The sequence below is a fragment of the Aedes albopictus genome, chromosome 1 (genome assembly GCF_035046485.1).
Source record: "Aedes albopictus strain Foshan chromosome 1, AalbF5, whole genome shotgun sequence".
NCBI classification, from domain to species: domain Eukaryota; kingdom Metazoa; phylum Arthropoda; class Insecta; order Diptera; family Culicidae; genus Aedes; species Aedes albopictus.
Window position 1 is genome coordinate 311,151,015 of NC_085136.1, and position 15,667 is coordinate 311,166,681.

General features: G+C 37.1%; 2 protein-coding genes across 5 annotated transcripts in view; one reads left to right on the forward strand and one right to left on the reverse strand.

Moving 5' to 3' along the window:
- Positions 1 to 15,667, forward strand: part of LOC109402379 (uncharacterized) — a 489,342-nt gene that overhangs the window by 254,645 nt on the left and 219,030 nt on the right. The window lies entirely within an intron of this gene.
- The window catches only part of LOC109402380 (ATP-binding cassette sub-family C member 4-like), a 49,930-nt gene that overhangs the window by 4,696 nt on the left and 29,567 nt on the right, over positions 1 to 15,667 (reverse strand). The window contains exons 9-10 of the mRNA XM_029862145.2: positions 9,161 to 9,454; positions 8,024 to 8,196 (exon numbers count right to left, since the gene is read on the reverse strand). Of these exons, the coding sequence (XP_029718005.2) occupies positions 8,024 to 8,196; positions 9,161 to 9,454 (467 nt within the window). The remainder of the gene's footprint in view (positions 1 to 8,023; positions 8,197 to 9,160; positions 9,455 to 15,667) is intronic.

Here is a 15,667-nt window from a genome sequence, read left to right on the forward strand (position 1 = left end):
CAGTTTAAGGTCCACTTTCTAAATTATGCGACTTGCCTCACGTTTCGTGACGAGCTCAAGATCCGTTAAACTGAGTGGGCTGAAAAGTGAGCAACGAGTGAGCAACCAACAAGTAACATTTTCAATATTGTTGGCCTGCTAGATAATTAGCTATTGTCGCGGCCATCTTTGCTTTCCAACAACCGTGTCCTTGAAGAAGAGTGAGCTGGTTAGTTACCAGGATGATGTGTATGTGAGTTTTTGAATTAGTGTGCTATGGTAAGTTGGTGAGTAAGCTGATGAATGAGTGAATGGGGCACGTTCGGTGTAGTACCAGATTTGTAGTATTGAGCTAAATTTTAGTATGGTGAGAAGGTCAATTCTCGGTTTCAGCAATCAAATGGTGCAAAAAGCGTGGGTATTATGATTCCTTGCCTAATTTGATGCTGTTTGAGCAAAACTTTGGATAACTATGTTGTTTATGTTGCAAGAAATGGAGGAAAAAACAACACTGTTGCCCACAATTTTGCTCAAACAGCATCAAATTAGGCAAGGAATCATAATACCCACGCTTTTTGCACCATTTCATTGCTGAGACGGAGAATTGACCTTCTCACCATACTAAAATTCAGCTCATTACTACAAATCTAGTACTTCATCGATCTGTCCTATCAGAATCAAGTGACTTATGAGTTCATTTTGTTAAGTGAGCTTGTGAGTGAGTCAATTGGCTAGTAAATGTGTTGGTAAATGAGGGGGTTCAAAAGTGAATGAGTTGGCTTGTAAATGATGTCCAGGGATGTCGTAAAAATAAGTAACACAACGTGATCTTTTAAAATATCAGCCTATTGCTCAGTCTCAATGACTACAACAGTCACAGATCAAACGGATAGCGTTCTTTACGTAGCCATCAACAGTCAAGCGGTGCGGCATGAGAATCCAGTGGACTGAGGAATTTTAACACTTGACAGTTTGGATCTCATGCTGTTGAACTAATGATGAAACAGATAGGATCAACACAAGGATCATCGCTTACTAACTTATTCACTCACTGGCTCATTTATTTACTCACTCATTCACTAATGGGCCCACTTACTCACTTAACTAAATCTCTCGATCACCCGTTCAATCACTTACCAACTAATTCGCCCATTAAATTATTAACGCACTACATAACCCACTAAACTCACTCATTTACTCACACATTCATTCAATAACAGGCTCACTCAATCACTAATTCACAGATTCACTAGCTCATTCACTTATTCTCTCATCCGCTCAATCACTATTCAGCTTAGTCGCTAATTAACCCAACTGGAACATTGTAACAAAAACATAACATAAACCTAACAAACCATGATATTTTGATATAATCATGTTCAACATCCTAGGTGTTTCCTCAACTCAATTATTGTCTATCCGGTTGGAATCAATCAAAAATTGCAATTTTCTTGGTCCACAAGTGTCGCAACTGTTTCGCATCTAGTGCGCTGTGTTGCTGACAACAACGGGAAGGATGCGCACTACATTTGACATGAATTAAAAACGTCGCGAGTTGGGTCGCGTCGCGACTTGATTGTGCGAAGTCCGGTTTGGTGGCGGCCCGACAATATATCATATTATGTTATTGCGACATTTGCACCCATTTAGACTCGGCCGAAATTCATTATCATCACAGTCGAATTTCGCACACGACTTCGCAGCGACTGGCATACACAAGTTCGGTTGAGTTCATGACAGGGGCGTCGGATGCACAACAGGTAAACAAAATAAGTTTGATTAGTGTGAAATTTCGCTGAGAAATGAAGATTCAGTGGATTCTTAAATTATCACAGTAGTCTAAACAATAATGAGAAACCCAATAAAAATATTGTTTGATAACCCATTGTATTATAAATTAGTTTCGAATTTTCGACATTCGAAAAATTATGTTACACAATTGTATCATATTTTTACAGAAGCTTGTAATACTAAGGCTAAAATTCACATTTTGTTTTAATTTTGATATGATTATAACAAAATAGGTTATAATCTTGATTAGACCAGTGTACTTTTTGTTATTTTAGTTATTTTAACACCATCCTGCATCTAGTTTATAACTTAATAAGTTATTGAAAAATGTGATAGTATCATAACACAATATGATATAAACTTGGTATAATTTCCTAGTCGGAAATATTTTAACATCATTCACTAAATCCCTACATAACTCTCGCACTCACCTACTTATCCACTCATTAAATTATTTATTCACTACATCATTGACCAACTCACTCATTTACTCATTTTAAACCACAAATTTACTCACTAACATACTCAATCACTAGCTCGCTAATTCACTAACTCATCAACTTACTCACTTAGTGGAGCGGACCTGGTGTGGTGGTTAGAACACAAGACTATCACGCCAAGGACCTGGGATCGAATCCCACTCCCGACATACTCACAAAATGTGGGTTCTTCCTTCGGAAGGGAAGTAAAGCGTGGGTCTCGAGATGAACTAGCCTAGGGTTAAAAATCTCGTTAATACAGACAAAAAAAAACTTACTCACTTGCTCACTCACTGATGTACTTGTCAAATCACTACACCAAATCCTCCATTTAGGTAATGAGTAGGGACTGCCTAAATAGAATTTTACCTAAATGGATTCAGTTTATTACCTAAATGGAGTACAAGGTTGCAAAGAAGTTTAATTAGGGAGAGTGACTCGAATAGTATATTTAAAGAGAGTCATGCGGAGTTTTAGAGAAGGGGCCATACACAAATTACGTTACGCTTTTAGGAGGGGAGGGGGAGTTTCACAGAACGTGACGACCCTTACAAAAAAAATTGAGGTCCCATACAAAAAGTGTGACATAGGGGGGAGGGGGGGTTGAAAAAGGTCGATTTTTGCGTGACATAATTTGTGTATCACCCCGAACTTTCAAGGGAGTTTCAGGAGGGGAGGGGCTTCAGGGACGCTTACGGGGGTTGGAGGGTCTCCGGTGAGAATTGTCATTCAAATGACTAGCAGGGCACGGAACACAAAACCTGCAAAATTCCGCCAGACTGAAAAAATATGGAATGTCGGGTCAATTTTTATCGTGCGTTGGGCCACTGTTGGACCAACATCGAACAACTGTTGGGTCTAAGTTGGGTTTGGTGGCCAAAATAAAAACAGGTGAATGATAGGTTAATGTCGGGTATGACGTCATCAATAATGGTAAAAGCTTTAAACCTACATCACATATTATGCTTCCTAGCTGGGGCTCAATTGAATGATATATGTATACCTTGACTGATGCTGGAGCTGATTATCATTTGCAATTGTGGTTGCCTATCTCAATTTCACCTGGAAATGTCGTTTGATACTGACACTTCGCCACACTGAAGGGGGGAGGGGTTGAGGTATATCTCTCAACATTGGAAACCCCACCATCCCCTCACCCATCCACCAATATCCGGAAAATTCGCCATTGGACCACTTGGTGTTTCGTGCGTTGTCCGTTTTGTGTGATCATTCAGTCTGTGAAACCTATCTCTGGTTGAAACGGCGGGTTGAAATCACTCACTTGCTTTTTAACTCTCTAACTCACTAACTTACCAACTTTCTGATTCACTAACTCTCAAACTAACTCATTAACTCACTTACTCACCAATTTACTAGCTAACTTGTTTTCTTGCGCTCACTCACTCACTCACTCTCTGTTATTAACTCACTTATTTACCAACTTATGCACTGACTTACACACGCACTCTTTAATTCGGGAACGGTCGCGTCGTGTACTGAGTACACGCACCATGAAAAATGCACGATTGTGGTACACAGCGTGAGCGCGGCGTCGTTGCAGGTAGTGAAAGACGCAACTGCTCGAGGGTTAAGTCTCTCATTTATCAACTCACTAATTATGCCTTTTATTTACAAAACCGCTCATTAACTCACCAAATAACTCATTTACTATCTAACATAATAATTTACTCACTATTACGCGTACTCTCATAGACCAGATCTCACATACTCATTAATCCATCAACTCACTTACTCACTGTTCCGCTCACTGACTCATTTACTCACTAATCCATACACACTTACTAGCTAATTCACAAATTCAATTACTAAGGCATTCAAATTTATGGAAGAACTGTCTAACCTAAACTCTATAACTGTCTAAGTCAGTGACTGACTCACTCAATCTTGGGGCTGCTCATACTCATCCACTTACCAAATCACTTTCCTTATTATCCGACCAAAAAATTATGTCAAGTTTGTAACATATTGTGTTATGATGTTATACACAATTTCAATAACTTATTAGGGGGATTCACTTAACAGCGTAAACTGATTAAATTGATTAAAAAAATTCATTCGTAAAATCATGAAACATTTCAAATAAGCATATAGTTTAGCAGGGTGATTTTAAAAACATCAAAATTGTAACATAAAGTACTGTGACCCCACACCGATGAATCACCTTAATTTTGTTCACTATTTATGAATCACCATGTTGATCAAATGAGTGATCCATAAACTGTGGTCATTTTTGCCGATTCATAAATTGTGGGGTCACTGTACACCGGTGTAATCAAGAAAATGTCTTATTGTGTTTTAAACAGATCAAAATTAGGGAGCGGACCTGGTGTGTTGGTTAAAGCACGTGACTATCATGCCGAGGACCTGGGATCGAATCCCACTCGCTACAAGCTTGCAAAATGTGAATTCTTCCTACGGAAGGGAAGTAAAGCGGGGGTCCCGAGATGAACTAGCCTAGGGCTAAAAATCTTGTTAATACAGATAAAAAAAGAAGAAAAAAAAGATCAAAATTATAACAAAACGTGATATAAATATTGGCTTCAAAATAGTTTCTATCATAATTTGATACAACTTAATAATAATATTTTAGGCACACCAAATATTTCCAACAGAAATATTACACAATAAGTTATGAATATCATGGTCAATTACAATTATGTTACATATTTGTTAGACAATAACAGTTGGGATAGCCCCCTGAAGCTATCCTGAGCACCAAAAACATCTCTATAACCCTTTCAAACGTCTTGAATTGCCTCTGGAATCTCCTGAAATCCCCGTGAGGCTCATTTGAGCACCCCCTGAAACCCATTTGAAATCCCGTGAAACACTCTGAAACGGCCTGAAACGCCTTGAAACGTCTCTGAAACTCTCTGAAACTTTCAGGAACCTCATCTGCGAGCATGTGAAGCACCTTAAGACCCTCTCAAAACCCCTGAAGCACCATTAAATGCCTTGTAATGCCATAAAACGCCTTGAAATGTACTGAATTTATCGATGAAATCCCCGAAAGCCCCTTGAAACTGTTGTAAGAGCCTATGACGCTCATGTGGAACCTCCTGAAATGCCATTGGAACTACATGAAACTTCGTAAAGCTCACTTGAGAGAATCTTAAGTCGCCTAAAACCCCTATGAAATATACTGAAACACCTTGAAACGCCTCTGAAACCCCTTAAAGCTATTCTGAGTGTCTGTGAAACCCCTGCAACTTTTTTGATACTCCCCAAAACCTCCGTGAAACCCATTTGAGAGCTAGTCAAGTCTCTGATACCCGTCTGGAACCGATCTTAAACGCATTAAAACCCCCTTAAATCCCTTGAAGCTCACATAAGAACCTGAAAAGCACCCTAAAGCCCTTCTGAAACCTCTTGAAATGCATTGGAGTGACTCTGAAACCTTCTTATATTCCATTGAAACTGTCCTGAGAGCCTGTGAAGCTCCCCACAACTTCTCTGAAACCTCCTAAAACCCCTTGAAGCACACCTGAGAGCATGTGAAGCTCCCTCAAAGCCACTCTGGAACACACCAAAATGCCTTCAAACGTGTCTTAAGTTCCCTTTTGGTTCCTCGGGTCGAATCTCTTGACGAGATCCGGTTGAAGCTCTTGACAATATTCGGTTGAATCTCTAGACGAAATTCTGTGGAATCCCTGGACGAGATTCTGTGGAATATCTAGACGAGATTCTGTGGAATCTCTGACGAGATTCTGTGGAATCTCTGACGAAATTCTGTGGAATCTCTTGACGAAATTCTGTGAAATCTCTAGACGAGATTCTGTGGAATCTCTAGACGAGATTCTGTGAAATCTCTAGTCGAGATTCTGTGGAATCTCTGGACGAGATTCTGTGGAATCTCTGGACGAGATTCAGTGGAATCTCTAGACGAGATTCAGTGGAATCTCTAGACGAGATTCAGTGGAATCTCTAGACGAGATTTAGTGGAATCTCTAGACGAGATTCTGAGGAATCTCTAGACGAGATTCTGTGGAATCTCTAGACGAGATTCTGTGGAATCTTTAGACGAGATTCTGTGGAATCTCTTGACGAGATTCTTTGGAATCTCTAGGCGAGATTCTGTGGAATCTCCAGACGAGATTCTGTGGAATCTCCAGACGAGATTCTGTGGAATCTCCAGACGAGATTCTGTGGAATCTCCAGACGAGATTCTGTGGAATCTCCAGACGAGATTCTGTGGAATCTCCAGACGAGATTCTGTGGAATCTCCAGACGAGATTCTGTGGAATCTCCAGACGAGATTCTGTGGAATCTCCAGACGAGATTCTGTGGAATCTCCAGACGAGATTCTGTGGAATCTCCAGACGAGATTCTGTGGAATCTCCAGACGAGATTCTGTGGAATCTCCAGACGAGATTCTGTGGAATCTCCAGACGAGATTCTGTGGAATCTCCAGACGAGATTCCGTGGAATCTCCAGACGAGATTCCGTGGAATCTCCAGACGAGATTCCGTGGAATCTCCAGACGAGATTCTGTGGAATCTCTAGACGAGATTCTGTGGAATCTCTAGACGAGAATCTGTGAAATCTCTGGACGAGATTCTGTGGAATCTCTATACGAGATTCTGTGGAATCTCTAGACGAGATTCTGTGGAATCTCTTAACGAGATTCTGTGGAATCTTTGGACGAGATTCTGTAGAATCTCTAGACGAGATTCTGTGGAATCTTTAGACGAGATTCTGTGGAATCTCTAGACGAGATTCTGTGGAATCTCTTGACGAGATTCTGTGGAATCTCTAGACGAGATTCTGTGGAATCTCTAGACGAGATTCTGAGGAATCTCTAGACGAGATTCTGTGGAATCTCTAAACGAGATTCTGTGGAATCTCTGGACGAGATTCTGTGGAATCTCTGAACGAGATTCTGTGGAATCTCTGGACAAGATTCTGTGAAATCTCTGGACAAGATTCGGTGGAATCTCTAGACGGTATTCTGAGAAATCATTAGACGGGATCGAGTACAATCTTTAAATGAAAATCGTCTGAATATCTAGACTATATTCTGAGCAAGCATTAGACGAGCTGTTGTGCAATTCCTAGACGAGATTCTCTCCAGACGAAATTATGTGGAATTTGTAGTCGAAACTCTGTAAACCTGCAAACGAGATTCAGTCGATAGGTCTGAAACGTCAGGACAGTTTGGACAACCAAGAATATCCCAGTGTGAAGTGAAAAAGGCTCGCAACAGTCAGAAAAGTAGAATTGAAGTTCGGAACTCCATTGTTTTAAAAGCATCTTGAAATGGTCGATCCTCGATAGTCTGGTTGGATGTTAACTTGTTCATCGCCATGATGCTGAGGAAAACTTATGAATTGTAGTTCAGTTCTTCAAAAGCTATCCAAAAGGCAACTACTTCACCATGAAGTTTTATCGGAAACATAAATCCTAGAACGTTGCAAGTTTTATTGACAAAAATCACGTTTACGACCATCCTTCCTCCTATCAAGATAAAACTCGCAACAATGTGAGCAACATTGCATCAAATAGCACGAGCAACCATAAAAACCCATTCATCCCATCCGAGAAAAAAGAAGAAACGGAATCTTCACATTCCATCAAACATCCTTTCAAACTGGGTTCACCTTTCATCCGTTTTCTATCAAAGACAATATAATAGCCTTCTTTTCGACGACGTAGATTGAAATTTATCTTCCAACGAGAGCGGTGCAACCCCCGTGGGATAATTCAATTCCCAGACCTGCTGAAGAAAAAAAAGGAAAAACGCCCATAAAACTAACTCCGGATCAACGCTGGCGGTGGCCTCGTCCAGGATCAGAATCCGGCTGTCCCTCAGGATGGCCCTGGCCAGGCAGATCAACTGCCGTTGACCGACACTGAAGTTGGCACCCCCTTCGACCATCTTGGCGTCCAACCCACCGACACAGTTCGCCACGACGTCCTTTAGGTTCACCTGGTTTCGAAGGGAACGAAAGAAAGAAAGAGAAAAAATGTGGGAAAAGAAAGCACGTCCCATGATGGGGTTAATATTTGAAAAGTTTTCTCGAAAATAGCTCCAGGGTGCGAAGCCATAAAACTTTAAATATTCAAATCGTTTGCCCTGGCTCGATCGGGAAGGAGTAACAAAGTTATGGTTTTGAATGCGACTCACATTGTTTTGTGGAATGTAAAATATTATTAGTTTTTAAAATATCATAAAAAAAAATCAAAAATAAAAAAAAAAAAACAAAAAAAGGAAAAATTTAAATTAAAAAAAAACTTTCTTCTTTTTGAATCATATGTTTAACAAAACTGTTGAGAACGAATTTGGAATTATCAGGTTGAGATCTATATAATCTAAGCATGAATTTGAAGAGTGGATACAAACCAAAGCAAATTTATTTTGTTTTCGGAAATTTGATTTTTTTTATTTTCATTTTTTTTTTATTAAATGCGGCAAAGTTTATCCGATTGTTGTTTTACATTTGTTTTTTTATGTTTTTGTCACAAACACGAGCTTAGTGAAAAGTGAAAGATTAAAAAATTTTCAAATTCAATAAATAAATAGTTTTAATTTTAATTATTTTGAACTGAAGAAAAAATAAAAAAATGAAAATACAGTTTTTGTTTTAATTATCTTTTTTCACAAAATCTTTTCTGGAAAATTGGAAAGCATTTGGTTTACGTCTTCAGAAACCAATCATAACATACAAAGAAAATAAATATCGAAAAATTATTTAACAGAGAGTATAGAAAAACGCATCGAATAATTTAATTTCGTTGAAAATTTTGAAAATTATACTAGGCTCTGAAAAATTCTCAAGTTCAATCCAAAACAATCAAAATTTAATATATGTAACACATTTTGAAATGAATATTTACTGTTCACTGAGCTCTAACACAACTTTGTTACACCTTCTCGATCGGGACGAACCTACCTGCTCCAGTGCCGCCCACAGCCGCCCATCGTCTCCCGCCCCAAAAGGGTCCAGATTGGAGCGCACACTGCCGGAGAATATGACCGGTTCCTGGGGAATAATCGAGATGGCAGCCCGGAGGTGACGCAACGGAACCGACCCGGTGTCGATTCCGTCGATGCGGATGGTCCCTACCTCCGTGGTGGTGGTGTCGTCTTTACTGCTAACACCACAGTCGATCGGTGCCAGGCGAAAGAGGGCCTGAATAATCGATGACTTGCCGGCACCGGTCCGGCCGACGATGCCGATTCGTTCCTATGGATGGGGAGAGAGAATGGGGGAGATAGGGACAATTTTCATAAGAAGCGAAAGTGCAATAAACTTCAGGTTTAATAGCAAAAGTAAGAACAATAACTTGAATGAACGCACATTTGGAAAATTGAAAAAAATGCTGGAAAGTCAGCTTGATGCCTTTTCACATGTTTGGTCGATATGGAGTGCTACAAAAAAACATACATAGTATATTCTTCTAAAAATTAAAAAATTTGGACATAACCTCGCATTTGAGAAAAAACTAAAATTTTGGATTATAAATATATAATTTTAGATTTTATAAATTTATGTGATACTTGACAACGAAACACGATAGTTTCTAGGTTATTTGTAAGATTTGATTTTGAAATAAATTTATATTTTTTTTATTTGTTGATATAATTTCATGGAATTTTTCCGTGTTTTACCAGCAGTTCAGCAAGAATTTTTCCAGATTCCTCCGAGTATACTTTTAAAATGTAGTCCTTCCCAAGTACTTTTTTAGAACTTTCTCCACGATCAGCCTGAAGAGATTATTTCGGGATTTATTAAAAAATCTCAGGAATTTGCAAAAAAATAGATTTCTGGGACGATTTTCAAGAGTGATTTCTGCCAGAATTCATCTAAAGATTCCACTAGGGCAAATGCATTCCTCATCATGTTTTCTGTAGAAATTTCTCCAAGGATTTCTCCAGCGATTTATCAGGAATTTTCCTTGGATCCATGAGTTTTTTTTTCAAAAAATTTCTCAAAAGGTTCATCTTACAACTAGGCCACGGGTATCTTCAAAAATTCATTCAGAAATTCCTCCTGGGATTCTTTCAGGGATTCTTCAGGAAATTTCTGCTACAGAAGTTTGTGCGTGCATGTTTCCATACATACATGTATGGGATAGACAAAAATATCGGGACATGCAAAATTTTCACTTTTCAAAAAAATGGTCAAATAGGGGAACTTATGTATTTCAGGCCGTTTCGTATTTTTAAAACGATGTTGAAATTTTGGATTATTTGATATTATATTAGAAATGGTATGTAATCGTTATAATTTTTTTCCGTGTTAAGAATTTTAGGTTGAATCAAAAGTTTTTCAAAGCTATTATATAAGTCATAAACGCTCAAAGGTCCATTGCTTTCGTTTCAATGAATCCGGAGATATAACAGCTCAAAGTTGGCTATCGGATAGTTATACCTTCTTCTGGAATATTTTTAATTTCGTGTAGAATAGCCTGATCTTTTCTTAATTTCGACAATTGATAAACAACTAGTAGATCAACTTACAGTGATAATTTGAGAGTTTTTGATGCACTTTTCAAAAATTTACAGATATTTGACCATTTTTTTTTTTAAGTAAAAGTTTTGCCTTTCCTGATCATTTTGTCTATCACCTGTATTTCTTCAAATATTTCTGAAGAAATTCCTCCTATATCATCAACGTTTTCACCAAGAGTTTTTCTTCGAGATTTCTCTAAGAATTCTTTCAGAGATTTATCTGCAATAATTCCAGGATTCTTCACAGAGATTCTGAGATTCCTACAGAGATTCTTTCTTGTTAGAATTTCTCCAGAGTTGCTCCAGGTATGACTCTGTGCATTCAAGGATCCTCTCAGGCAATTATTAAAAAATGTCTCTCAAAAATTCTCAAGCGATATTCTAGAAGATCTTCCGGAAGTTTCTCCACAATTTCCTCCAGGGATTGCCTAGGCTTCATTCGGACCTTTCTTTAGTAATTCGTTCAATTTTTATTCCGGAGATGCATCACGAATTTCTCCAAAAATTTTCTCACCAATTCCTGCAGAAACTACACGTGGATTTATTCCTTGGCATTTTTCAAAAAATTCTTCAATGAAAACATGCGGAGGGTTCTCCACCAATTCTCCCAGGTATTTGAAAATTCCTAAAAAATATTTTTTTTAATTCATTCAGAGCTTCAGAAATTTCTTTTTTTCTTTTTTATGTACTAACCCTTCCAGGATGTATTCCAGCCATTTCTTCAGAAAATCCACCATTTATTGTGGGGGTTTTTCAAGAACTTCGCCAGTACCTTTGTCTGTAATTGGGTTCTTCAAGGGTATTAAGTTTATTTCATGATCTCTCGAAAACGAATTGAAACTCAGAATTTCACATTTTTTTTGTATGAATAAATGCCTATCTTCGGGACGAGCTGTCACTCTATCGATTGAACTGTCACTTAGACTAAAATTGTTTTGTTTATTTGACCATCTAAACAAATACATTAAAACGCAATAAAATTGTGTTAAGGTGCCATAAGCAGGCTTGGCATTGATCACCGTCAGAAATCACTTTCGCGTAACCAAAGATGTTTTTGAAGAGATTCCTTTAAAAGTTTCCCCTACGGATATCACCAGGAAGCCTTTCAGAAATTTCTCAAACAATTTTTCCTTGCAGTTACTTCCAGAGTTCCTCCAGAAGTATCTCGTGAATTTTAAGGAGGAATCTTCAGGAGTTTCTTTCAGGCATTTATTCTGGAATTCCTCTAAAGGTTACCTCGGAAATAACTCAGAAACCCCTTTTTATTTATTTTTTCAGGACAGCTTTAAACAAATATTTAGAAACTTCTTCTAGGAATCTCCTAAGGTATTTATCGCCAGAATGTCTTCGAGGAATTAGTTCAGATAATGCACCGCATAGAAATTCCTTCAGAGTTTCTTTCAAGAGTTTCTTCCAGTACTGTTTGGAATGATTAAAAAAAAACATCTAAAAATTCCGTAAAGTAAAATCTCAAACAATTCCCTCAGAAATCCCTGGAGATATTTTTTACGGAGCTACAGCACCATTTTTTAAAGGAAATTCTTGTGGGTATTTCTGTGAAAATCCTTAAAGAAAACCCTCATGAAATTTTCGGAAGAATTTCCAAAGAAATCTCCTTAGGATTTTAAAAGAATATTTAGAGGAATTTCTTAAAACTCCATGGTAGAGCTTTTTAAGAAATCTATTGTTGAAATTCTTGAAGAAAAGCGTCTGCAGATATTTTTGGAGAAATCCCAGAAAGAATTTCTGAAGAAATCTCCAGGAAAATTCCTGTAGAAATCTTGAGAAGTATTGTTGAATTTATTTCTAGAGAAAAGAAATCCCTGCGAAATTCTTGGAGAACTTCTTGGAGAAATATCTTGAGAAACTCTTCGGGAAACCCTTGCCGGAATTCCTAGAAAAGTTCAATGATGAATTACTATAGGAAAATTCGTGGGAAAGTACTTTAATGAAACTTTTTGAGGACTTTCTAAGAGCCTTGCTATGCTTCTGTCAAGATCCATAAAAAATACAATTGAGATATTTCTCATGAAATTCTTGAGAAATGTATCTGCATTTTTTAAACAATCCGTGGAGAAGTTTTTATGACGTTTGCGGTTTTGAACCTAAGCAAGAGCTGACCGTGACTCGCAATAACCGAACGAAAACGGATCCAGATTCGACCCCAAACGAGTCAATATGTTAACATTATGAAAATAAATAGAAATGTCAGTTTTGTATTTTCATTGATTTCTTCCTTTTAGCGCATAATGGAATGTTAGTATGTTAATTTGAACTAATTTATGCAAATCACGACAATGAATACTTTTAACTTTCTGTTAGCTTGTAAGGATAGAAAATTTGATTTTCAGGTTTTGTTTTGGTTGATTGTTTACATCCATTACGACAGTTGGATTTCGTTCGGGTTAGTTGAGAAAATATGATGTTTTTAAACGGAATTCCTAGATTTTTTTTCCATAGAATTCTCAATGGAATCTTTGAAGGCATTCCTGGCAGAATTTCTTTAAAAAAAATCCCTGGAAGATTTGCTTGAAGAATTTCTCAACAGGTACCTGAAAGATTTTTACAGGAACCCATGGAGCAATTTCTTGAAGTTATCCATGGGCGATTTTCTCAATAAATTCTTCGATAAGTTTCTGGAAAAATTTCTCAAATAAATCTGAAGGATTTACTAAAGAGTTTTCGAAAACAATTATGGAAAGATTTCTGAAGTGATCTGTGCAAGACCTTCTAAAATTGTTTTTGGAGAAATTTTTGAGAAATAGCTAGTGAAATATATTGATTGAGCCCTGTAAAAACTAAAGAAATCCCAGGAGAAAAATCCCGAATAAGTCTCATAGTTATATTAATGACGGGCTTGGTGGTCTAGTGACTACCGGTACTGGATTCAATCCATGGTTCGTCTCTTGCCTTCTACTTTGTATATTTCTATCTAGTTTCTCTCTTTCGCTTTTCTACATATAAATCTCACCCATATTCATAAGTTCATAGCCATCGCTAGAACAGAAACGGGTTGAAAAAGTCATTTCCATCCCTTCTAACTTTCCCAGCACAGTGTCAATATATCATATAACGCCTAGAAGTTATGCAATCAAGCCTACTGTGCCGCTTCTTCTTCAGAGAAGTCAACACACAATTATAACCTGAATATACCCCCGATCCATGGAGCGCATCGCTGATCCAAGGAGACTCCTAGATCTCACATCCTAGTCAACTAACAAATATCCCAAACGGCTGGTGTAGGGACATAATAGAGTACTCTCGGTTTTCAGTAGCAACAACTATCACACTTTAAAACCATCCCCTTCCCCTTCCCAACTGACTGTAAGGACTTGGCCGGCGCCGGTATTGAATCCAAAATGTATTAGTCGCTTGATGTTTTTTTTTCAATCTTTCTATCATAGTAAAGAAGTTTAGAGAAGCTGAAAGCAATCGTAAATAGTTTTCCTTAAAATTACACGGAAAATATAATTGTGTATAAAAACAATAACAATGGGTATTATCGGCAGGTTTGTTCTCTTCGTTATGGGGAGATTTTGTCAGCCAAATTGCCTGAAACTTGGCCATACAATTCATCTTAGTTGTAGAGGATTTGAGACCAACTCTGAGTTCAATAGGTATAAAAAAAACCCTAAAGACGAAGAGAACAAAACGGCCGAGAATAGGTAATTTCCCTATTTGAACAAAATCTAAAAAAATAATCGGTATGCCAAATAGGCTTACACGAAAATAAATCTAAAATATAAGGAAATTAAAAAAAAAAGAAAAACCAAAAATCAAAATGCACTTTTTAGTACAAGTTTAAATCGATTATAGATGATAAAAAATGAAATTTAGATCAGAATAAAAAATGGGAAAACCTTCTTGAGACCCGTAGACTTTTCACAGTTACTGCTGAATCGCCCTGATGTCCCCTGAGACCCCTTGAAAGCTCTAGAAATGCCTTGAATCAGTCAATATGAAGCGTATCCGTTCGTCAATAGCACCATATTAGCACGCGAGAGGAATAATAGTGTCTACCCGAGCAGAGGAGAATATCAAATTCATAACAACAGAATCACATAGCCTGTTTTAATTTCATAGTTTGTTAATATTAGCTTATCGAAGTATTACTTTTTCATAACATGTTTTGTTGGGCAATCTTATTTTGTTATGATCACGTTATTGAGATTCATTCACTATATAACATTTCAGTAATATACTTTGCTGTAGATTAAATTTTGTTATTATTCTACAATTGAAAATGTACAAATATGTGATGAAATATAGCACAAAAACAACAAGTTTCCAAATTCACTGCAAAATTCATTGTTATTAAGTTGTTATGGAATCTAACAAAACATGTTAATAAATTGGTTTTCCAGGTACATTTTTTTGTTATGATTTGTGTTATTTTGCCGCTTATGACAGACAAGTTTATAACATAAAAAGATATGTTAATAACACAAAAATTTCTAATTCCATTAAATAGTTATTATGTCAAAATAACATATAAAATATATTTTATTGTGCTGTTGATATTCTCTTCTGCTCGGGTAGGGTGTGAAGAACAGGCGAATTTATTAAAATTTACTAACATAAAAATAAATATATAAAAAACAAGTGTTTCGTTGTTACTTGGAACGTTCTCTATATATTCTATATTTCCTCTATAACGTTTTGAAAATTCTTATATTTTCTCATTTTCTAATTTCATGGTCTACTTAAATAACTACTGTAATTTCCAGCAGAAATTGATGTTAAAATATCTAAAAATTTTCATAAATTTGACATTTGTATTTTGGAAAAGCATAAAATATGATAAGCATCTACCGTTTCTTTAAGAATAAGTTTTAAGAAATACTTCCCCTTTGCTCAACACGACTTCGCTAACCAGGAACAATTTCATAGATTTAACTAAGAAATTGTCCATTTATCCCAAAGAGAAATCTTGGGAGGCCCAAGT